This window comes from Staurois parvus, unplaced genomic scaffold (assembly GCF_062004578.1).
Source record: "Staurois parvus isolate SC_StPar_1 unplaced genomic scaffold, SC_StPar_1.0 ptg000064l, whole genome shotgun sequence".
NCBI classification, from domain to species: Eukaryota; Metazoa; Chordata; class Amphibia; order Anura; family Ranidae; genus Staurois; species Staurois parvus.
In genome coordinates this window covers 6262761-6286419 of record NW_028317860.1, presented here as the reverse complement: position 1 = coordinate 6286419, position 23659 = coordinate 6262761, and the positions used below count along the sequence as shown (strand labels likewise).

The following is a 23659-nucleotide window of genomic DNA, read 5'->3' as shown; positions in this document are numbered from 1 at the left end:
CATGAAGGGGGGTAAATCTTCCGGAGGGCAAGTGGATAAAGTGTACATTTTATTGACAGTGCTCTTGTATTATGTAAACATAAATAGAGGTCCTGAGGCAATGATTATTTTTATTTGTTTGTTGCATTTATCATGACGATTATATTGAATTTGATAAACCAGCTAAATTATTTTTCTCACTGAGACATTTATCTTGGTGATCTGGAATGCTCTGTTCTCATGTGAGAACCCAGAAATGAATATAATGGAAAATTAAGTATACGGACACATGTTATTCATTAGGGACACGGAACGCCAAATGTAGAAAAAGGGTTTTGGATCTTGTCTATCAGTATAAAGTGTAGTCTGTGTGTGCTTATTTTTAGATGTTTCAAAGTAGAACACTAAAAGATTACTTGTGCTGAATATGTTGTCCCAAATTTCCAGTCATGTGCTCTCAGGTCTTTCCATTGTTGACGTCTATTTATTTTATTTTTAGCCTAACACCTGTTTCCAGTGTAATTTTGTGGCAGATGACTTAGTTTTATGTTCCTACAAAAAGTATCAAATTTATTAGGAACTAAAGTAATGACACGTCTTTGTCACTTGATTTCTCCTGACTAGACTGGCAGCAGAAAAGTAGGTTTTATTTTTGCCTGTTTTAATGGTGTGGATATAGAATTGTTTCTTTTTTTGATAGCTTGATTTTACCAGTCAGTTTTCACAGTAGATTTTGTGCATAATAGAACACACTTGACCACAGGACACAGGCACAATGTAGATGGTGAAAACAAATTAATAAAGGTACAGTGTAGAAATAAAGTAGGAGGCAAAACAGTTTAAAAAGACCAAAGTAGAAACTTTTTCTTTCCCAATATCCCTACTCAACTCACATCAATCAGTTTTTAAGGGCTCTTCACTGGATGTTGCACAAGGGATCATCTTTTGGGTGGCCAGTCTTTTTCCTAAGTCTTCAGCCTCCATATTTTTAATGATTTTGGCTCTGCTTTGTGCTCTTCCTCCAGTGTTTGGTCACCTTTGACAACTACTACTTGAAATGTATTTGATCCATGATCTTTACTTATATAGTCATTTCCAGTTATTGGTTTACATTTCAGACTGAAACTTTTCACTGCAGACCTCGTTTGTTATACAGTATAGTTAGATCCAGAAATCCTGTCTCTTGCATGTTTGCTTCTCCACCTCCAGTGGGCTTATGTCACAAGAGCTATTATGTTTTCTTAAATGAAAACCAAATAACCAGGGACCCATATTCTTTGGCAAGGTCCATATGTGCACATTAGAGGCCCCATTCCCTTTTTAGTCCTTAACAAAGTGGACTGTGAAACTGACACTTAAAAGTATAATGATGTAAAACACTCAATGCTAAGTACACTACTGTGAAAAAAATGTAAATGAAGAATTCTTTCAGAAATAGAAGTGTTAATAGTTTATTTTTTTTATCAATTAACAAAATAGATGAAAAGAAGAAAAATCCAAATCAAATCAATTTTTGATCACCCTTTGCCTTTAAAACAGCTTCAGTTCTTCTAGGTACACTTGCACACAGTTTTTAAAAGGAACTTAGCTGGTAGGTTGTTCCATACATACATCCTGGAGAATGAACTACAGTTCTTCTGTAGATGTAGGCTGCCTCAAATCCTTCTGTATCTTCCCAGACAGACTTAATGGTGTTGAGAACATGGCATGGCTGTTGGTGCCAGCTGGGCTGGACTGAATATTTCAAAAACTGCTGATCTACTGGGAGAATGGGCAGGCTGGTTCGAGATGATAAAAAGACGACAGTAACTCAAATAATCACTTGTTACAACCAAGGTATCCAGAATACCATTTCTGAATGCACAATATGTCGAACCTTGAAGCAGATGGGCTACAGCAGCAGAAGACCACACCAGGTGCCACTCCTGTCAGCTAAGAACAGGAAACGGAGGGTACAATTCGCACAAGCTCACCAAAATTGGACAACAGAAGATTAGAAAACGTTGCCTGGTCTGATGAGTCTTGATTTCAGCTGTGACATTCAGGTGGTAGGGTCAGAATTTGGTGTAAACAACATAAAAGCATGGCATCCTGCCTTGTATCAGCGGTTCAGGCTGGTGGTGTAATGGTGTGGAGGATATTTTCTTGGGACACTTTGGGCCCCTTAGTACCAATTGAGCATCCTTTAAATGCCATGTCCTACTTGAGTAATGTTGCTGACCATGTCCATCCCTTTATGACTACAGTATACCCATCTTCTAATGGCTACTTCCAGCAGGATAATGCACCATGTCACAAAGCTCAAATCATCTCAAACTGGTTTCTTGTACATGACAATGAGTTCACTGTACTCCAATGGCCTACACAGTCACCAGATCTCAATCCAATAGAGCACCTTTTGGCATGTGGTGGAACGGGAGATTTTCAGCATGCATATTCAGCCCACAAATCTGCAGCAACTGCGTGATGCTAAAAACAAGAGAAAATATCCAGTGAGCTGCAGATGTGTGGTGGTTGTGTCAGAGGTCACAGGAGAATGGGCAGACTTGCACAAGATGATAGAAAGGCAACAGTAACTCATGTCCATTATTCAACACATTATTTGAATCTATGCCACGAAAAATTAAGGCAGTTCTGAAGGCAAAGGTGTACCTAATAAAGTGGCCGGTGAGTGTATATATTTTTGAAAGCATTCTTACTTTACAGTATTTCTTCACACCTAAAAACACCCATACAAAGCACTATCCTCAGTGTTTACAAGCCTCAAACATCATTGATATTTGTGAACATTGAGGATAGCGCTTTACATGTATGGTTTTAGATTATCCTTAATATCTGTATGTGAGTATTTATGTTGGCAGCTTTCCGTTTATATTTTATTTCATGCTGAGTTGTTATTTATAACACATTTATCACACATCAGAGTAGGGTTTTGTGTTAATTAGCACAGAGTTTTTTGTTCTTTATTTCTTCACACCTGCCTAAAATGTTTGCACAGTACTGTATATCAGAGAGTGACTGTAGAGTCAACCCTTTGTAAAGCAATTCTGCTTCTGATTACCATATTACATTCTGTTTGTCAGTAAAAGACCACTTTTATGTCCTATGCTTCTTATGGCAAACAGAATAAAACATTTGTAAATATTCTTCTTCATTGACAGACTCAGTCCTTAGCTTCATCTTTATCTACAAGACAGTTACTTCGCATATGCAGACGATTATCTCAATACCCAGATGAAAGTCTTTATCATGCTGTTAACAAGGCCTGCCTTTCAAGGTATGTATTCTGGCCTTCAAAGCATTGTGACAGTGGAGTGGGGTGCAGTTTGGTGCCTACCTGTGAAAATGCAATGAGTCTTAATTTTCAAAAGATGTAGTAGTACATATGCAGGGGGTTATTAGCCCACACCACGGTTATGTAAAAGAAATGTGTTTATTGCAAATTTCTCATCATTTAAACAACTTTTACCTGTTTAAAATTATGTAAACTACTAGAACAGGAGTACAGGCACATAATGTTAATATTACCTACACCTTGTAATGGCGAACTGTAGAGCCTACCATACACCAAGTAAAGGTTGATTGTCAGCACAGGAGGTGAGAACATGGTGAGAATGTGGTCTCAACTAATTGTCTACACTGCAGATCAAACTTCATTGAATCTTTGTAGAATATCAAATTATTGTGATTTTTCTCCACATTTACTAAGCTAAAGGGGAAATCCTTTGCAATGTAAACATCCTGTTTGCCTTTAGTCAATCAATCCCAATACCTACATCTCTCAAATGTCAACAAATGTCCACACACTTCAGCATCACCAGTGTTCCTCTGTTACTCATTTTGTGCATTTTAATGTAAAAACTCAAAACAGTGAATTGTAAAATAAAATAAATTAAACTAAGAACAGACCCAGCCATACCTAAGATAGCTTTGCATACATTTGAGGGATTTCAAGCAGTGTTGTATAATTTGAACACATTGAACAATCTATTTTTTGTTTTCTTTTTCAAAAAATTGCTTAATTTTAAGTTGTTTAGGAGTAGGACCCTGTGCACCTGCAATGGTTTTGCATACATTTTATGAAAATCATGAATATTTGAATCGAAGGCATTTTTGTACAAAAGAAAAAAGGAGAGAGCACACAACCACCCTAGTGTGATACTGTTTAATTAATAAAACTGAATAGAAAGTTCAATCGTTCTACTCACATTTAGTAGTAGATGTGTCAGCATATAAATGGTCTTGGCCACTGCTCCTGCATCGCCGCTGTAAGATCTGGGCACTGGGTATATAACAAGCTGCCTAGCTGACAGCTAGACATCCCAGCTTTTACACACCGCTGTCCATGGGCTATGGCATGCCTGATCTACTGCACATGCGCACGGACCAGCCATCGCTGGTGGTCTCTCCTCCCCTAGCTCCCTTCTGTGTCGCCAGATTACCTCACGGTGCGTGAGTGGAATGATTGATGTTTTTATTCCGTTCTTTTATTAAACAGTATCACACTAGGGCGGTAGTTCAGATAAATGCATGACCATTGCCCAGTGGAGTATCAAGAGAGCTGCAGCGCCATACTAATGATTTAATATACTGTGTGAACTACATTTACCAGTGTGTCCAGCGCACTTTACAGTGTATTTTGGATGGCATTTTTGTGAATAAACAGCACACCAGCATTTTCGATAATACCCAAGATAAATGCCGTAAAATTTTGGAACCATGGATCACCACCCGAATATCACCACTTAACGTGGGCCCACATCCCAAGATGCAGAGTGAGCAAGGACACCCCCCTCCATGCCATTCCTCCACCCCATCCCATCCCCTCTCTCCCTCTATACCCTTCTTAACCCTCTTTCTTTCTTCTCAATTCTCTCTCCTGCTTTTTATACTTTTGCAGTAGTGCCCACACGGTATTATCCAAGCCATGTTTTATATGTACATTCTTCTTTTACATCTGAATGATCCCTGACACCGGGAATCTTGGGGCTTCTTTCTTCAAGCTACTTTGCATATGGGCATGACATTTTTTTTTTAATGTAAAGACTTTGTCCTGTTTTGGACTCCGTTCCACGAGTCCATTTACTGTATGTTGTTTTTACTGCCATTGTCTGAAACCTCTTTTACACATTTTGTAAAATGAATAGAAATATTGAAAATAAAAATCACGAATATACTGTACCTGCAACAGACAAAGGCAGAGGGAAACTTTATATTTCATTGGTGCTGATTCTTCTTAACATAAGGGTTTTATTCATAAAACTCTGACCTCATAGTAAATTGGTCTCTGTTGCAAGGTGAGTCCAGCTGTACAGTTCACATTTCTATTTTCAGCTGATGGTTGTTTGTATATCTCACAAACTCTTTTCAGTTTCATGCTGATTCTTTTGGCACATCTGCCACAGCCATTGCAAGGTAGTTCCAACACTCTGTTGGATTCCAATTCCAACCATACCATAAATATTGGAAAATGAGAAGTGAGAATACCCAGTACCCCAAAGTTAGCAGGAACAGACCTAGGAAGTTTGGCAGAGATGTTGTTTTTCTGGTTTAATATAGAGTGTTGGCAATTATAAAGCTTTTTATTTGTGAATGTTTATTTAAAGTGCTTGCTGTCTGCTGTAAAATGTTTAGCCTCTGTCATTTATAACTGTTACCTTTTATTCTGCATGTATATATTTTTTCAATTTATTAAAGAAAATATTAATTTAAAATTATGCTTTTTATATATATAAAATTTTCTAGATTTTTACCCAGTCTGGCACGATCAACATTACTGAAATACTTAGTGGACTCGGGGATGGAAGAAACCAGTGAGGAGTTGGAAAGGATGGAAAACAGTGATTATAGCTGTAAGATGTCATGTTGGTTTACATACCTACCTTCACTGTATTCATTAATTTTTAGATCAAAACTTTTAAATGTGCTAATAAAAGGTATTCCCTAATCGGTAATTCCGTAAGGGGAGAGAGGAGGGTCGTCGGATGAAGAACAGGCCCACACCTTTTCCAATTACAGGATGCCTTGTGTTTTCTGAATAGAATACAAGACATTTTATCAATGGGGGAGGGAGGAAGCTAGAAAGCTGTATATACACTTTAGAGATAAATAAGCTGCACCAATCAAAAGTTAAAAAAAACCATTTTACATATGTTTATTACACATTACTTATATTTTTCAATTTTGAGTAGAGTTCTACTGTAAATATGTACCATTTGAATAATATTGGGTTAAATGCCTTCTACTAATGGGTTATTTTTTAGGTGAAATAAAATCTGGCATACTAAGGCTTGGAAGTGTTACTGTACCAGTATTTAATACAGATGAGCAGATGAAAGTACCAGACATCCTGTTCTATGAGAACCCTCAGGTGCGTAGTACTATTCTTGCAATCCAGGCATGTACTATGTTTGTAATATACAGTGTAAACCTATATGATCATTAACTTTATCTTTCAGCAGTTGCTTATTTTTATTGTGTTGATCCATGTGTTTAAAATCTACTTGAGCATACCATATTACCACCTTAAGCAACACTTAATTATGAAGTCGATGAGATATGAACTCAGTTGAACTTGCATTACATACTTTTTATTATAATAAAAAACAGTTTATTGCTGACACAGCTGGTCACTTGCTGCGGAAAATTCAGAAATTAATGAAGAACTTCAGATGTGCAGTATACATTTGCACATTTCAACTATAAATATGACAAATCAATTACAAAAATACTTTGTACCTTTTCCTGCGTATGCAAATGAAATGCCCCTGGCAAACCTGACAACCACAACATATGAGGATTTTTAATCTACTGTATCCAAGCCACTGTTAAAGACTAATGAACCCAAAAACAGTGAGGCTTCATTCACACATAGTGCGGTGACCTGTGTTGTTCCACAATTGTGTTCTATTGGGTTCATTTAGTAAAGGCAAATAGATTGTGCACTTTGCGAGTGCAATTGCGTTATTTATCCTGGAGTTTTCCATAAAATATCTGTCTGAATGTACACCCTCTTTGCACTATATTTTCACCAAAATGTAAGTTTGTCAAGAAAGGGGAATAACCTTTAAATCGATAACTGTTAAAATAGGAGTCTACCTTTTAGACTATGTTTCATTGTACATCCTTATTTAGCAGTCACCAACTCCATGGAGGAGGAATTCTACAAGAAATGGGGTTATCTTAAATGTACAGTACAAGACAGGTTAAGTATCTGTAAACCCTTGGGTTATATGCTCATACCTTCAGATGACTGGACTTTTGAGTCACCCATTGGTCACCTACCCTATAATCCTACCCTACTCCATGAATCCTTTTTTTGTGCTAGTATCCCAAGGTGATGGACGTTTTCTTCTTCACAGAGAGATCACTGTTAGCTTAACTATTTTTTATTTTTCTTTATTATTCATTATCAATTCATTGTCTTCTAATGCCACACATAGAAGTAGTGCATTTGGATCAGCTCAACTTTGGTAAACCTTGGGAGCCTTACCTGGATCCCACCATGTAGGGATGGCCTTTAATGTGGCTACAAGCACTGTATCTTGAATGGGTGATCACTTTGACACCTGGAGCAAGGTGGGTAGACAGCCACAGGGTGCTATACAGGTCCATCCTTATGGTATTGAGTCCCTGAAGACAGGCAAAGCCCAGACTTTATAAACATTCCAGTGTTTTGTTGAGGTTAGACAGTGTCACCTTTTATGCTTCTGACCTTTGCTGTTAAAAAATAGACTACATTTGAATTGCATTCATGAAAATGTAAACAGTTCAAATTTTGTGCTAAAACTCAGTCATGCAGAGCTTAGTCTCAGGTGGATGACTAGATGTTACATCACACCACAGACTGCACATTTTACTAGCACTTCCACCTTGAGCCCTTATATGGTATGCAGATGCTTCCTGCCACCTTTTCATCATGAGGATTTGCTACAGGATCATCTACGCTTGGGTTGTACCCCTTGCATTGGTGCAGAAGCCAACTCTAAAACCGGTCTCTTTACTCGGTTCTCATTCTAGTGTAGGCATACAACAAGTGGCCTGTTTGACAAAAGTATAATTTTCTGCATCTATGACACAATGCCTCAAACACAGAATAGGACAGAGTGGACATTGAAACAGTATTGGAGGAAGCTGCAGAAGATTTTTCTTCTCCACATTGCCGCATATTGAAGAGGGAGCTTCAGGTAGCATGCTTGCCAACGTGGAAAAGCTCACTGCTGCCGTCCACAAAAACCTTGGCTTTGTGCAGCCTAAAGCAATTTTAAAGGTTCATCTTTTTTTTTTGAAAATAACAAACATGTTATACATACCTGCTCTGTGTAGTGGTTTTTCACAGAGCAGCCTGGATCCTCCTCTTCTCAGGTCCCCCGCAGGCTCTCCTGGCTCCCCCTTTTTGTCAGGTGCCCCCACAGCAAGCAGCATGCGATGGGGGCACCCAAGCAGGTGTGTTCCCAAGTCACTGCTCTGTGTGCCCATTCACACACGAAGCCACAGCTTGGCCTCACCCCCTCTCTCTCCTCTTTGGGTGACTAGCTGTGATTGACAGCAGTGGGAGCCAATGGCTCCTGCTTGCTGTCTCAGCCAATGAGGAGGCAGAGACTCGGGACAGCCGAGGCTGTTGTGCACATCGATGGATCACGAAGGGGCTCAGGTAAGTATTAGGGGAGTCCAGGAATACATGAAGGTAAAAAACCTTGAGCCTTTACTACCACTTTAATACTGTTCCATCTTGCTATTCTTTTTTGGGTAAAAAGAGATCTGTAATACCCTCAAAGACATTCCCTGTTCATAAACAGAAAGTGTGCAATCTGTGAATATTGACTCACACCAGAAAGGATTTTCAGTTGAAAAAAAGTTTACTAAACAGTGGTCTATTCCTGTAGTACTCCCATCTCAGTCTTAAACAAACATCTCACTGTACATACTGAAGATGTCCCTTCTTTCAGAGATTCTGCTGATAGAAAGTTTGAGACGTTATTAAAGGTTCTCTTTACTGTGGCAGGCCCAGCCCTGCAACCAGCTCTCGCTGTAATTTCACTATGTCAAGCTGCAGCTAATTGAACTAGGGCAATGAACAACCAACATGGCACTGTTTTCCATGATTGTGTTTTAACAGAGCAGTTTACGGCAATTACCTTATGCTTTGCTTTTTTGTGTGGATGTCCTGGAACATGTCATGAGGCAGATTTCCAGAAAGGCCCTAATCTCTATTCACGAGTGCAGAATCTTGTGTCTAAAAGCCTAAACAACCGAAGCCACCTGTAAAAGATTTCTCACACTAGTGCCTTTTCAAGGAAGAAGTTTGTTTGGGAAGACACTTGACCAATCAATTTTACTTCCACAGTGGAAGGTTCCAAAATCTCTTTCCTCAGAAGCCTCTTTGAAACATAGAGCACCTAACCACACTACCCAGGCTTTAACTCCCAAACCTAAATTCATCCCTTCCTTACTGCGATAGAGTTGGACCACAAAGCCCAGCAATTTTTTACCAAAGCCCATGACTCTTAAAAGTGTGTGTGTGTGGGGGGGGGGGGGGCAGTTTGCCCCTCTCTGGGTCACAGATGTCCTTAACTTTAAAGTTTAATTGTTGGTTTCAAAGGGGTACCAAATATAGTTCAAAACTCTCACTATTTTTTTTTCTCATATCAACCAGGGACTGTTTAAAGACATTCAAATTTACAAAATGCCCAGAACCACCTCTTGTCCCAAGGAGTAGTGCCAATATCCCAAAAGACAGGTTCAAAGGATTTTTTTCAAACTTATTCATGGTACCAAAGCCCAATGGAGGTGTTCATCATATTCTGAAACTAAAATCCCTCAACAAATACCTTCAAATTCCAAAATTTCATATGGAATTCACAAGGTTAGTAGTTGCTTCTCTTGAGACAAGGGAAATGCATCACATTGTAGACCTCTAAAATGCCTATCTGCATATTCCCATTTATCCATCTCATCAGCGCTTTTTGCATTTTACAGTAGTGCCAGACAATTATTTTCAATTTCTAGCACTGCCCTTTGGCCCATCCTCTGCTCCCAGAATATCCACACAGATCTTATCACCTCTACGTGCCCTTCTCAGAACTCAGGGCATCCAGGTCACAGGTTTTTCCACAGTCCAGGAAACATGGTCATCTGTGGAAACCAAGCTCCCTGTCAACATCCTGGAGCTCAGAGCAGTTTGAATGGCTCTGCAACAATGGAACCCCCTTCTGTGAGGACACCTAGTTGGCTGAGTCAGGCAATGCCACAGCTGTGGCTTACATCAATATTAGAAATTGGGGGCTCTAGATGTCCTAGCCTCCAGATTCAACAATAAACTACATCTGTGTGTAGCCAAGACCAAGGATGCTCTTGTCAGCTCATTTCTCAGGGCTATGGTATCAAGGACAAGGTTCCTCCATTTCCAACCAAGGCCTATTTCTGGAGTGCCATTGCTACCCGGCCGGTGCAGCTACAAGCTTCAGTTGTTGAAGTGTGTAAAATGGCTATCTTGTCTTCTGTTTACATGTTTAAGTTATACCAGGTTGATGTTTATACCTCTGCTGATGCAAGGTTTGGGGAAAAGGCATGGCAGTCAGTCTTGTTGTTGGGTTCTCCCATATACTGTTTTTGAGTATTCAGCATTTTGGCCTTGTTGCTGTGTTTCCTTCTCCTTGTGTTTAGTGCTTTGCGACATGCCAAGTAGTCATGAGTATTTAGAGTCCTGTGTCCTTTGAGGTATAATTAAGAATATAGAAATGTTTTGGTAATGTTGTCAAATCCTTTTCCTGGAGTACTTTACAGGATACCAGATCCATCCCCTCTTGTCTGTGTTACTCTCTGCTTGCTACAAAACTAGGACTTAGCTGAGCTGGAAGAGTTTGTGCCTGTACAGGAAATTTCTTCCTTTTTTTGGCCAGTGCCTATTCACCTGAAGGAGGCAGCTTAACCCAAGTGGTCATTAATATGAACTGTTTACAGGTAAACCAACAAAGTTTTTTTTACAATATTTTCATCTGGTGACCTTGTCAGTACCACATTTCCTGTCTTAGTCTAAGTTCACACCTATGCGTTTTCTGTTGCTTTTGTGTAAATGCACAGCAGCCCATTTAACATAATTTCCTATGGGACAGGTTCACATCTCTGCGTTTTCACCTGGTGCATTTTTTGGAAAGGGCGGGGACTTTTTTAAATGCAAAACGTTGCGTTTTTGGTTCTGTAGACTTCAATGGAGATGCGTCAGAAAAGCATGTAGTGTGTTTTTGTTGTGTATTAATCTGCCCAGCAACAAGTGGCACCACAAAAAGCAATGCAGAAACGGATCAAACGCAAACTGCATAGGTGTGAACCTAGCCTTACGAGGAGCACTGAAGCAACCTTTGGACAAAAGCATTGTCAGTTTCTGGATAGGGTAGTGTTAGATGGACCTGGCTAACAAGGTAGAGCCGAACTCCAAATAACACTTTTCAAGAGGTCAGAGAAACAGTTTTTTCCTTTTGGGATACAGGTTCACACAAATGAATAAAACTTCCAATTTTAAGCACCCCCATCAGTGTTAAATGGTTTGACTCAACCCTCTAACTGACACTGTTGCTGGATAGCTTGGTCTGTTAAAGTGGTTGTAAACCTCAGTTATGAAAAATGAAACAAAGTTATCCAACTATAGTGTGTACTAACCTGAATCCAAAGCACAGATGGCTCCTCTCGGATTTCTCTTCTGAATGAATCACCCCTAATAGATTAAGCTGACACCCCAGCCTCTTGCGAGACAGACCCCCCCCATCCAGGAGACAGCAGATGACTCAACTCTGTTTTCTCTGTGTTTCTCTGACACTGTGAAGGAGGGTGTCACTTCCCTCCATTCAGCTATCAGATTTCACAGAGCTGTGTGACTAGCTCTACAGTGTGTGTGATGTTAGATGCCCGCCCCTGCTATCTGCTGCTGTGGAATGATGTGTAAAATATGAGTTTTGGAAGACTGTAGAGGAAAGAGGGCTGCAGATAAATGGGTACAACTTATGTAGGAGGATTTGTTTCACCTCTGTGTATCACCTGAATTTAGTCACTTCACTGGGTATATGTAACAGTTTACAACCACTTTATCCATTTCAATACTGGGCACTTTCACCCCTTCCTGCCCATGCCAATTTTCAACTTTTAGTGCTGTTGCACTTTGAATGATAATTGCATTGTCATTCAACTCTGTATCCATATGAAATTTTTTTGTCACAGATAGAGCTTTCTTTCTGTGGTATTTAATCACCACTGGGGTTTTTTATTTATTGCTAAACAAATGAAAAAAGACACAAGTTTTGAAAAAAACAAAAAATCTTTTTTTCCAAAGGACACAGCAGTCTCAGGAAGTGCCCTATGCGCACCCCAGGCGCATTCTGGGAAGACATCTATAGACGCCCTCCCAAAACAAGAGAACTTTGCTGTAGCCGTCTTTCGGCAATAGAGCATTATTAAAGTGGTTAATGGAAGTTGAAAAGTAGAAGACTTACTGGCAAGATGACCAGGTGAAAAGAGAGAAAGAAAAAGCACAGAAAAAGAAAACTAATGCAGCCATCACATTTAAGAATTGGTAGGCTGCAATATAAATAATATTTTTGCTTTAAATATACTCATTTTCATTTTGTTGTGAACATATTTTTTATGATTAAATGCAGTTGTTAACATGACTACATAAATAAGTAAAGTTAAAAAATCTGATCTGAATTATATCATATTTGATCATATTGGCAAAAATGTAGGTTTTTTTTTTGGTACTGGTATTAACTTGTTGACTGTGGTGAGTAATGTTAAATTACGTATACAGTAGCCAAGTCTCATCAGCAGTGACAAGTACTATTTTTTTAAGGACTTTGGTTGACCTACTTCCACATGACCTGTTTCTTGTTCCTCCACTGAAAGCATCACTTGGCTTGAGAAAAAGCTGAGGGGGTGGAGGGATACATACATAACCACTGCATTCTGTGCATCAGTCACATAGAGATTCTTTTTCCAATATGTATGCAAGCAGCTAAGCCTACTAATTTGTTTATCTGAGCGTGATATTGTCCTCAAGGTAATACAACACATAGCAACCAGAGGGAAGTGGGTCAGCTCACATTTTGGCGGCATCTTGCTACTTGTAATTAGTGACACATTTGTTTCTCCACAGTATAGGGAATAAAATGCATTACACTGTGCTTCACCTACAACTTGGGCTTTAAGGCCGGATTTAGTGGGCATTTTTATTGGAGATGTTCTAATATGGATATTGCTTTTAGGAGATCTGTCATTATAGAAATCCCTATGGAGTTTAATTTGCATATGTGATCTCAGTCACACAGCATCTTTCAGTTTTACTTTAAGTAAATTACTATATATATGTGTTAGGCATGTGGGTAGAACAACCAGAGCACACCTTGCTATGAGGCTCTGCCCATTGCTGCACAGCCTTTCCAGCAAAATTCCTTCCTTCTATCGTGCATGCATGCCATAGCCTTATTCATTCCTTTGAGAAAGCCATACTCAAGGCAGCCTTTAACGGCCCAGCAGAATACAGCTTACCTATAGGAAGTAATGGGGCTGCAGCATGCATGTGCACTAAAAGCGGACTTATTAGCTGGAAAAGCTATATGGTACTGGGCAGGGCTTAACAGAGAAGATAACTAGATCTAGGCCAGGGGTGGGCAATCTGCGGCTCTCCAGCTGGTGTGGAATTACATTTCCCATGAGGCATTGCAAAGACAGGAAGTTACAAGCATGACTCTACAGGTCCTATACATTGCAAAGCTGACAGTTCCAGCTATGACTTGCAGAGGCATTATGGAACTTGAAGTCCTGCAACAGCTGGAAAGCCACAGGATGCTCACCCCTGATTTAGGCGAATGGTATATATTTGAGCTAGTGGGCTTCACTCAAATGGTTGGTGTGGAAATTGATTAGAAGACAGTTGTACTAACGATTCAGTTGCCCTTTAAAGGGTATCTGCACTTTCGTGAAAAACAAAATTGCAAATAAAAAAAATATATAGTGTATACAATTGCAACACAAGTCATATTGTAATTGAATATTATTAAAAATGATCTTTCCTTTTCAATCTACAGCACTGTAGTTTTCTGTAAAAAGCAATGCAATATGGCAAACTGGAGGTGTTCTGTACACAGATGGAGTACAGAACTCCCCCCAGAAATGTCATTTCCTGCTAAAGTGATTGGCTTACTGATTTTCCCAGAAGCCTGCTCTAAGAGAAAAGTCAGATTTTGAGCACCCCCTACAACAGAAATGTCATTTTGGTGAGATACTCCCAAAGGGAAATCATGTCTTAAAGGATGCAGACTCTGCAGTTTTCCTTATTAGAGCCCTGCAGGTGCAGCAGCTGATAGATAATTATGAAGTCACTCCCATAAAGATTCACTCTGTACATGGACACAGACAACCCAACCGCTACTACTTTTTGCCACGTTTTCCATGCATATCAATGGGGAAGTGCGTTTTTTACCGCATCAAACCTGCACCAAAAATGCAGCAACCAGGAGTTTGCTAAATGCTGCGGACCTGCAACAGATCAGTGTGAAGAGTTCCAAAGGACTACATGGTCACACCTTTTTCTTCTCCTGTTTTGTATAATGCAAAAGTGGAAGAAAAATGGATCAGTGACAGCAGCCTAAATAAAATTGTTAGCTCAGTAATAAGGGAAAAGAAACACCTAATCAGTATAGCATTGGACCACTCTAAACTCAATTACCATCTGCTATACTTCACAGCATTGATGCCATGAGGGCACTATAGCATTTCTGAGTCAAAACTGCAGTTGGAACCTGGATGACAACTGTTATTAACAGTTTGATACTGCGGTTCCAACTTTATTGCTATCTGTGTTTCCAAGTCCTGGCAATGCCTCCCCCCCCCCCCCCAATTTCTTGTATGAATGTCACAGGGATAGGGAGCTAAAATCTCCCCAGTAAGCTAACACACAAAATAAAAAGGCATCTGACACACCTGGAAGTGTGTCAGATGCTAAAAAGTTTTAAGTTGCTGAATGTCTTGAAGATGGCAAAGATCTGGGGCAATGCCCAACAAAGGAGTAAGTAATATATCTTTTTTTGCAGGGACCTTTTTTTTTTTATCTTTCAGGGGTAATGTCACTTTTAGGACCGGTTCACACCATAGAACACAGTCCTAGTGCATTCCAGATGCGCTTCTGTATGCGCGTATCCTGTGTGCTTTTGATGCGTTCAGGTTTATTTTTTTCCCCTTCTCCTTTTCTTTAACTTAAATAAAGATGGTGTGTTCCGGTGCATTTTTGATGCATTTTACTGCATTTCAGTACAGTTCAGTGCAGAAAAAAATTAAGCATGTTCTTTTTTTTTTTCCTGGAACTGGAATGCACTGGAACTGACCGCACTGGTGTGTGATCTATGACATTGGGAACCATGTAACCTACTATCAGTGCATTTTTGTTGCAGAAAAAAAAACACACTGGACTGCATGTGGTGTGAACTGGCTCTAAAGCAAAGCTTCCCAGTTTAGTTATACAACTTTGGGGTTTTTCAGTGATTGCTACTTTGGTGAAATGTATGAGAACCTGAACAATGAACATCAATTATTTCCTCCTGTTTGCTCAATTACATTGAAAAAAATATTGAAAGTGTTTTATCTTTTCAATAAGTGGAAAAGAATACTATTAATCATGCCAAAACCTTGCAAGCTCTTAACTTGCAGTGGTGATGGTTATCACTTAGCATTGTTCCCAGCTCTCTCTGTGGACTATATAGCACATCCCCCATGTGATGGAGAAGAGGAGAGGGGGAGCTGTTCTGTAGTCCTAACACACCTTGCCCTAGGATGACAATGCTGCTCCTCCATTGATACAATACAGTTAGTAAAGCTGGCCATACACGCATAGATTTTCATTTGAGAATTTTCGTTTCAAGAATATTCATTTGATTTTCTAATCATTACTGGGGTCAAAACGATGTTTGTTTTCTACAGTAGTGATGAAAAAATTTGAAGGGGCAGGAAGGAAAACTTTTCTCGATCAAACAAATTTTCGGCCATTGTATGTGGTTATTGTTCAGAAATTACATTCATTTTAAAATCTAATGTTAAATGCAAAAGACAATTTTCAAACGTCATTTGTCCATTCATCGAATGTGCAAAGAACTTTCGTAAGACTTTTCTTACGGATATTCTCGGCTGAAAATCTACACGTGTATGGCCAGCTTAAGCATTATCACCTTAGGACAGGAAGTGTGTTACTGGCTGGTTATTACTATTATTATTACACAGGACTTGTATAGCACCAACAGATTCCGCAGCGCTTTACAAAATGAAGGTAGACATTACAGTTACAATACAATTTGGTATAAGAGGAAACAGAGAGCCCTGCTTGTTAGAGCTTACCACTAATATTTAAAATGTTCTTTGGTATAGGTACACTTTAATTTATAGGCATCAGTCTTGCAGAGTTTGGGGAAATTTTAAAATAATGAATCATTCAATAAATATATAGTTATTCATCTTTACCTCTCAAGTCCGTAGTGGTGGTGGTTTTGTTTAGACAATTATCCATTGAGAAATTGCAGCAGCACGTGAATGCATGAGATCTGTTTCTGGTAAAAAAAAGTTTGTTTGTAATAGACATGTTAAGAAGCCAGCGAAGTGTACCTGTGCCTGAGGGTGTCTACTTTTCACTCCTAAGGTTATTTTTTTTTTGACAGGTTTCCTTTTATCATTAATATACTGTATGTGATAGAAAAGAAACAGAGGAAGAAAATTCAAATTGCAGTGATTTGCATTTCTTGTCTGCTCAGATAACAGTGAACAGTTGCACATTGCTTTTGTATGTATTCTGACAGGTTACTGCATTCATTATTTGTAAATGTATTCTACTGTGAATACAGGTACTGTAATGCCTGTTATATTTTGTACTTGCAGCACATGAGGGTCATGGAGGACATGCTAAAAGATTTTCTGCTTGGTGAACATTTATTGCTGGTCGGAAATCAGGTGAGTGTACTTCTAGTATTTACAGATGTGTTCACAAATGCAGGCCATACATTTGGTCGAATTCCGAATTAATGTTCTTTAGAAATACAGAAATTTTGTTTGTTTTGTAATATGATGGTGCAACCATTGATTTCAAACTTCGGCCAACCAAGCTTTTTACCACTTGCCTACTGGGCACTTATACCCCCTTCCTGCCCAGGCCAATTTTCAACTTTCATTGCTGACGCACTTTGGATGGCAGTTGCGCAGTCATGCAACACTGTACCCATATGAAATTTGTATCATTTTTTTCACACAAATAGAGCTTTCTTTAGGTGGCATTTAATCGCTGTTGGTATTTTATTTTTTGCACTATTGCAAAATTTGAAAAAAAAATGTTTCTTTGTTTCTATTATAACATTTTGCAAACAGGTAATTTTTCTCCTTCACTGATGTGTGTTGATAAGGCTGCACTGATAGGCACTGATGGGAAGCACTGAGCGGCACTGCTGGGCACTGACTGACGGCACTGATGGGTGGCACTGTTGGGAGCTGGTGGGTGGCACTGCTGGGCACAGGTGGGCGGTACTGATGGGTGGCAATGCTGGGCACTGATCATCAGGGCACTGATGATCAGTGCCCTGATGATTGGTGCCGATCTGTCCTCTGATAATTGCCGGTTATTGGCAGCACTTTCCTCGTGCTGTGACAGCATGAAGAAAGTGCAGCTGATAACTGGCAACTGCATTTACTGGTGATCTGCTGTGTCATTGGACACAGCTGATCACGTGGTAAAAGGCCACTGTGATTGGCCTTTTACCACATCACGTGATCAGCTGATCACAGAGATCACGTGATCACAGAGATCGACGGGTGAGCGCCCCTGGGGGCGTGCGGGAGGGCACGTTCTGGGAGGACGCCATATAATGCCCTCCCAGAACTGCGCTGTAGCTGTCATTTGGCTATAACACAGTTGGCAAGTAGTTAATTTCACCTCAATGTTGCTACAGAAAAGGGTTTTCGTGGCCAAAAATTTTCTTTTCTTTCCAAGTCACAGCTCATGCTCATTTCTTTTTCGATTACATTTCTCGCACGATTTTCCATCATTGATTAGAAATTCGTTTGTTTTTTAAAAAATGAACAACTTGTCTGATCACTCAAATTCGATGGTTGCTCAAAAATCGGCTGTTGCTGTGGCCCTCTAAAGGTGTGAAATTCGAACGTAAATTCTTAGAACAGATTTTTTAAAGAAATTTCTTTCAGAATTTGACTCGTGTATGGCCAGCTTAAATGGAGGGTTTTCCAGTAAGCTTACAAACTTGTGTGTAACAAGGGTTGGTAATGGCCATACATGTGTTGAATTCCGAATGAATTTTCTTTAGAAAATCGTACGTTTTGTGCATTTTATAATCTGATGGTGCCACCATTGATTTCGAAATTTGACCAACCAAGTCTTCAATTTCACCTCATGTTGCTACAGAAAAGAATTTTTGTGGCAAAGAATTTTCTTTTCTTTCCAAGTCACAGCTCACGCTCATTTCTTTTTCGATTACATTTCTCGCACAATTCTTCCATCATTGATTAGAAAGTTGTTTCTTTTTCAAAAAATTCCAGCTTGCCTGATCACTCAAATTCAGTGGCCACACAAAAATCGGCTGTTGCTGTGTACACTTTGTAAACAGTGTTAATCTTCTGCAGCTTACATGAGCTTCCTACTTGGAAGGTGTAAATTGGAAGGTTATCATTGTAAACGTCATCTGTCTAAACTTCTCTATTTTAATCCCTGTTGGGACTTTTATAAAAGTGTTTGAATGAAGAACTATCTGTATTACCAATAACAATCAGATTCATCCATTTGCACATATTCTATAAACAAGTTGGTTACAGTGGTAACAAACATTTTTCATCGAACACAAGATTTGTAACTTGTATTATTGAACTTCAGATGACCAAGTATATTGTTTCCTTGTTGGTTGATCTGGAAGACCCAGTGCAAAGGGGTATGTTATGCCTGCTCTGATATTCAAGTCTTTGCCACAAAGAAGCAGCATGGCAGCTAACATTGAGCTTTTAGTGATGTCACTGGATTCTTTGCTCTAATATAGGGAATTATCATAGAACTGCCTGAATGACACTTTAAGCAGAGTAAGAATCACTTATGTTAAGTGTTAGCATTATCTCAAAATACATTTGTTCCAGATGCAGTGCTCTGTAAAACCCCAATTGATTCATGCAGCTTACTGTATGTCCATCTGCCATAGCAGACAGATTGTCTGATGTGCCTATGAACAAATGCTTACCTTACACGCACCCACATGAGTCCTGCAGTATGTCATGTACGCTTTGGCAAGCAAAGCCTTTGCATCCTATATTCAGTTTGCACAAAGTAACAGTATATGTTAGCACCACAAGAATGAGCTGGCGCAGTTTACCTACCTTGGGCTTTTGTTTTTAGCCCAGGTTTTTTGGAGTATCATATTGAATGTCCTGCGAAAACCATGTTGCTCTGTGCTGAAATGACCAAGTACTCCTAATTTCAAACAGTGAACTTGATTTACTAAAACTGAAGAGTGCAAAATATGGTTCAGCCGTGCATGGTAACCACTCAGCTTCTACGTTCAGCTTGTTCAATTAAACTTTGAAAAAAAGAAAACTGGAAGTTGACTGGTCTGTATGCAGAGCTACACCAAATGTTGCACTCGCCAGTGTTAGTTTTAGTAAATCCCCCCCCCCCATTGCCTTTCTTTTGTTTTCCCTTCACTATCTAGGCTATTGCCCCTACCCTGGATAGAGCTGCCCTTTGCACTATTTCTGAATCTCCAGTGCTCCTGTAGTCCCAAGCCCCGCTTTTCCAGGTCATCTGTACAGCCGTATAGAACAGCAGCCTTTAGCTTTGATTAACGTCAAGTTAGTGAAAGGGCTGGTTTACACTTTCATTGAATACATTTTTGATGCTTGAACCGTGTCACTTGCCCTGTGTGTGTTGGTTTTTAATTTGTTTTAAAGTGATATCAGATGGAAACTGATTATGAGGAAGTCCCCAGATTTGAGGTGTGGTTAGGTGCTGTTGTGGTATCTAGTGGTTTTTTTTTTGGTGTTTTTCATGGCTTAATTGTACTCCCGCTCATCACTTTCCTGGCTTATTAGTACCCCTGCTCAGTAGATCTCCAGCTAATTGGGTACATCTCTTGCTCAGTGGTTTCCTGGCTCCGTAGTACTCCTGACTTAGTTTAGATCCCTTGCTCAGCAGTTTCCTAGTTCACCATATCCCCTGCTCAGCATTTTGCCCTCCCTCTCACATTACCACCTAGCTCCCTGCTTAGTAGTACATTCCCGACCCTCCTCACCAGTACATATCCCCTTCCCCCCACTGAAGTACCCCCATACTCAGTAGTACATTCCACTCCTGCTCATAACACCCCCCTCCCCCGTAGGCTAGTAACACCCCCACACAAATAGTTAGTAATTAAGTTATATATTAGCTGTACTGGCTCCCCTGAAGACAGGATAGTACCTCCAAAGGGCAGGGAGAGAACTAGCATTTACCACAGGGCTGAGCCCATGGCTATAAAGGGGAGATTAGAATGGAAATTGGGTGCCAGTCACTTCAGGTCTTTTCAAAACTTTAATGTTGAATTTGGAAAGGAGGTGGAAGGAGAAGGTTAGCGGTTTCAGATGCCATGCAGGTCACTTGCGGACTGCTTGGATCCAGAAAAAATATCAGATTCACAGTGTTAGTACCTTTAAACCGACCCGGCAACAATGCAAACACATTTTCAGAGTCTAATGCATCCTCCAAGCGAGTAACCAGGGTCTTTTGAGAGACCATCTTCATTTTGGCTCTCTCCAGCAAGGGGCCTCCCCTGCATCTTCTCACTTCGGCTTTCTCCACCCTGGGAAGGACAGCCTTAGGACCACTTCAAAGCAGAGCCTAACATGGAGCTCTCTTCAGCAGCACCTCCTCAGGCCTCAGCCTGAGGCAAGCGATCAAATCAGGAAACCACTGAGCAAGAGATGTACCTGATTAGCTGCAGATCTACCCTAAATATTTTTATCATCTCCCAGCATGCATCAGTTGCATAGAACCTCCTACTGGGTTGACTGAAAGAAACATGAATATTTATAACTCTCTGTGTGCACTCTGATACTATGATCTGTTTTACCAGTGACACCTACTGGTGACCATGAGAAATGCACAACCCAACTGAGATGAGGGGAAAGCCAAATAAAGATTTTTTTTCTCATTTTGTCCCTCATAGTTGAGGTCTACCTATGATGCCAATTACAGGCCTCTCTCATCTTTTTATGAGAAAAGGAGAGAAGCACCTCTAAGTGCAATAAGTCTTTTTATTCAAGTCTAAATGTAGAAACACTCACATGTGTGAAGTAATCATAAGCTTAAAAACCGTGGTTAACAATAGTTAACGGTGGGGTGATAACCCGGGTGAAGAGCCGTCATCTTACTGCGATGTGGGGAGGTCAGCTCTGGGCTGGAACAGCGTGGTGGCTGGAGGGGAACAGCGGTGAGGCCGGCCGGCGTGCACGTCCTCCCTCAGAGCCAGATGGAATGCACGCTGGAACGCTGCGGCGGCGTGGCCGTGATGACGTCAGATCCCAGGGTGCACTGCGACGCGTTTCGGAGCATGCGCTGGCCGTGGAAGGCGGAAGTGCGCTCCTTTTTCAAGCAGGGGGAGGTGGATGAACAGGGGTGAATATATAGGGAACGTGAGTCTAATTGATCAATTAACCAATTAACCAGTGATTGACCATTGCTGTAAGGTGAATAGTGTAAAGTCATGGATGTTAAATGGGGGGGTAAAGGAAAACAAATGGAAAAAAGAGAGGATGTAATAAATAAGAAAAAAGAAGAAAGAAAGAAAAATGATGAAATTAAAAAAATGATGAAAAAATGAAAAAAAAGAATGAAATGAAAAATGACATTAATAATAGATTTTTGAACAGTTGAAAATCGAAGAAGCTATGTGAAAAAAGATGATGGGGGTAATAAGAATACAGAATAAAAAAGGAAACAGAGCTAAAAAAAAAAAAAAAAAACCCTTCCTCATTTTTTCCCTCTCATCTTTTTAAGTGGGAGAACTTGCACAATTGGTAAATACTTTTTTGCCCCACTGTAAGTTATTTCAAAATGTATTTCTGGTAAAAATGTAGCCTCCCAGTATATTCTACAGCACTGTACAGTAACTAAACTGAATTTTATTTGGTCAAACAGTTATTCTCTTATTCCTTATTTTGTAATGCTAGTAAGATGACTGGTGATATTGGTGATGACTGCTGATTTTTATTAGTCGGTTGCTGTGGAAGGGGTGAGCACTTGGAATGCACACTTTGCTTTCTCTTTTCCGTCAGACATCATTGAGGAAGCTTCCCTCATTTGGTAATGAGTAATTCTTAGTAACCATCCTATCCTTTGTGAAGAATAGTGGAATTATCCGTCATTTCAGCTCTGTACACTGGTTTTTGGCATCAAGGGCTCATATGTCATCTGAGGACTTACCTCCTACAAAGCCTATTACCACTATGGAAGATCGTATGTCCAAGTCTGCCTGTTTATTCCATTGAATTTCTGTTGTTGCAGTCTGTTTTAAGATAGACTCGATCAAATATGAGAAACTCATGGATCATGAGATAAAAATATGGTGGGACCTCACTAATTTGGAAAAATATATCAGTGAGCTCATGGTTCGCAGAGGGCTAAGAATTTTTAACAAATCACTCTACAGTTTATTCTGAAGAATTTGTAATGGAATGGGATCAGATGTTAATGATTTTTTCTTTGGAACTAATGGGACTGATTGTTAGAGAAGAGGAAAATGCTTTAAAATAACACAGTCTGAGAATAATGAGGTAAAAGGGACAATGAAGGGTTAAATGGAATTACTGTCCTATAAAGATTTTGAATTAGGATTACAAGGTACTTTTAATCATGTGGAAGCTGAGATCATGGAAACTAAGCACATTACCTGAGAGATTTGCTAGATCATGGGGACGGCTCTGTGTATGAGTGAGGGTGTTAGCACTCAGTAACGCACAAGCTGCCTTGTGCGTTATTGAAAAAATCAAACTAAACATGTTGTTTTCAGGGTTGGTTCACACTATAGAAATGCAGTCCAGATGCATTCCAGATGCATTTCTGCATGCACGGTTTTGGCGCATTTCTGGTGCATTTTTGATGCGTCCTGGTGCATTTTTCATGTGTTCCAGTTCAATTTTTCCCCTCTCTTTTTCTTCAATTCAAATAGGGACATGTGCGTTTCAGTGAGCTTTTGGTGTATTTCGGTGTGTTTGTGATGTGTTTTACCGCGTTCCAGTATAGTTCTGTGTAGGAAAAATGAAGCCTGTTCTACTTTTTCTCTGCATCTGGAACACACTGGAACTGCAAGCACTGATGTGAACTATGACATTGACAACCATATAACCTACTTTCTGTGCATTTTGGATGCAGAAAAAAAGCACACTGAAACGCATGTACAGTAGTGTGAACTGGCCCTCAAACTTTGAATATTTGTTACACAGTTGAACTTTACTGATTCAGAAGGGTCTGGGGGCTCTGCTTCCTAAAGAAACTCTGCTGTTTTAGTTTTTCCCAAAGAGCTGACAGAACAGGAGTCCACAAAAAATGGGGGCAGACCAACCTAATACAAGTGTTCTTAAAAAGAAAAGGGAAAAGCTAACACAATTAGTAAAAAGAAAAACAAGGGAA

The 23659-nt window shown here is 39.8% G+C and overlaps 1 protein-coding gene across 2 annotated transcripts in view; it reads left to right on the top strand.

The window, feature by feature from the left end:
• VWA8 (von Willebrand factor A domain containing 8) overlaps positions 1-23659 on the top strand; it is a 422826-nt gene that overhangs the window by 150619 nt on the left and 248548 nt on the right. For both annotated transcript variants that reach the window (XM_089668819.1, XM_089668820.1), the window contains exons 18-21: positions 3141-3256; positions 5725-5831; positions 6243-6349; positions 16888-16959. In XM_089668819.1, the coding sequence (XP_089524945.1) occupies positions 3141-3256; positions 5725-5831; positions 6243-6349; positions 16888-16959 (402 nt within the window). The remainder of the gene's footprint in view (positions 1-3140; positions 3257-5724; positions 5832-6242; positions 6350-16887; positions 16960-23659) is intronic.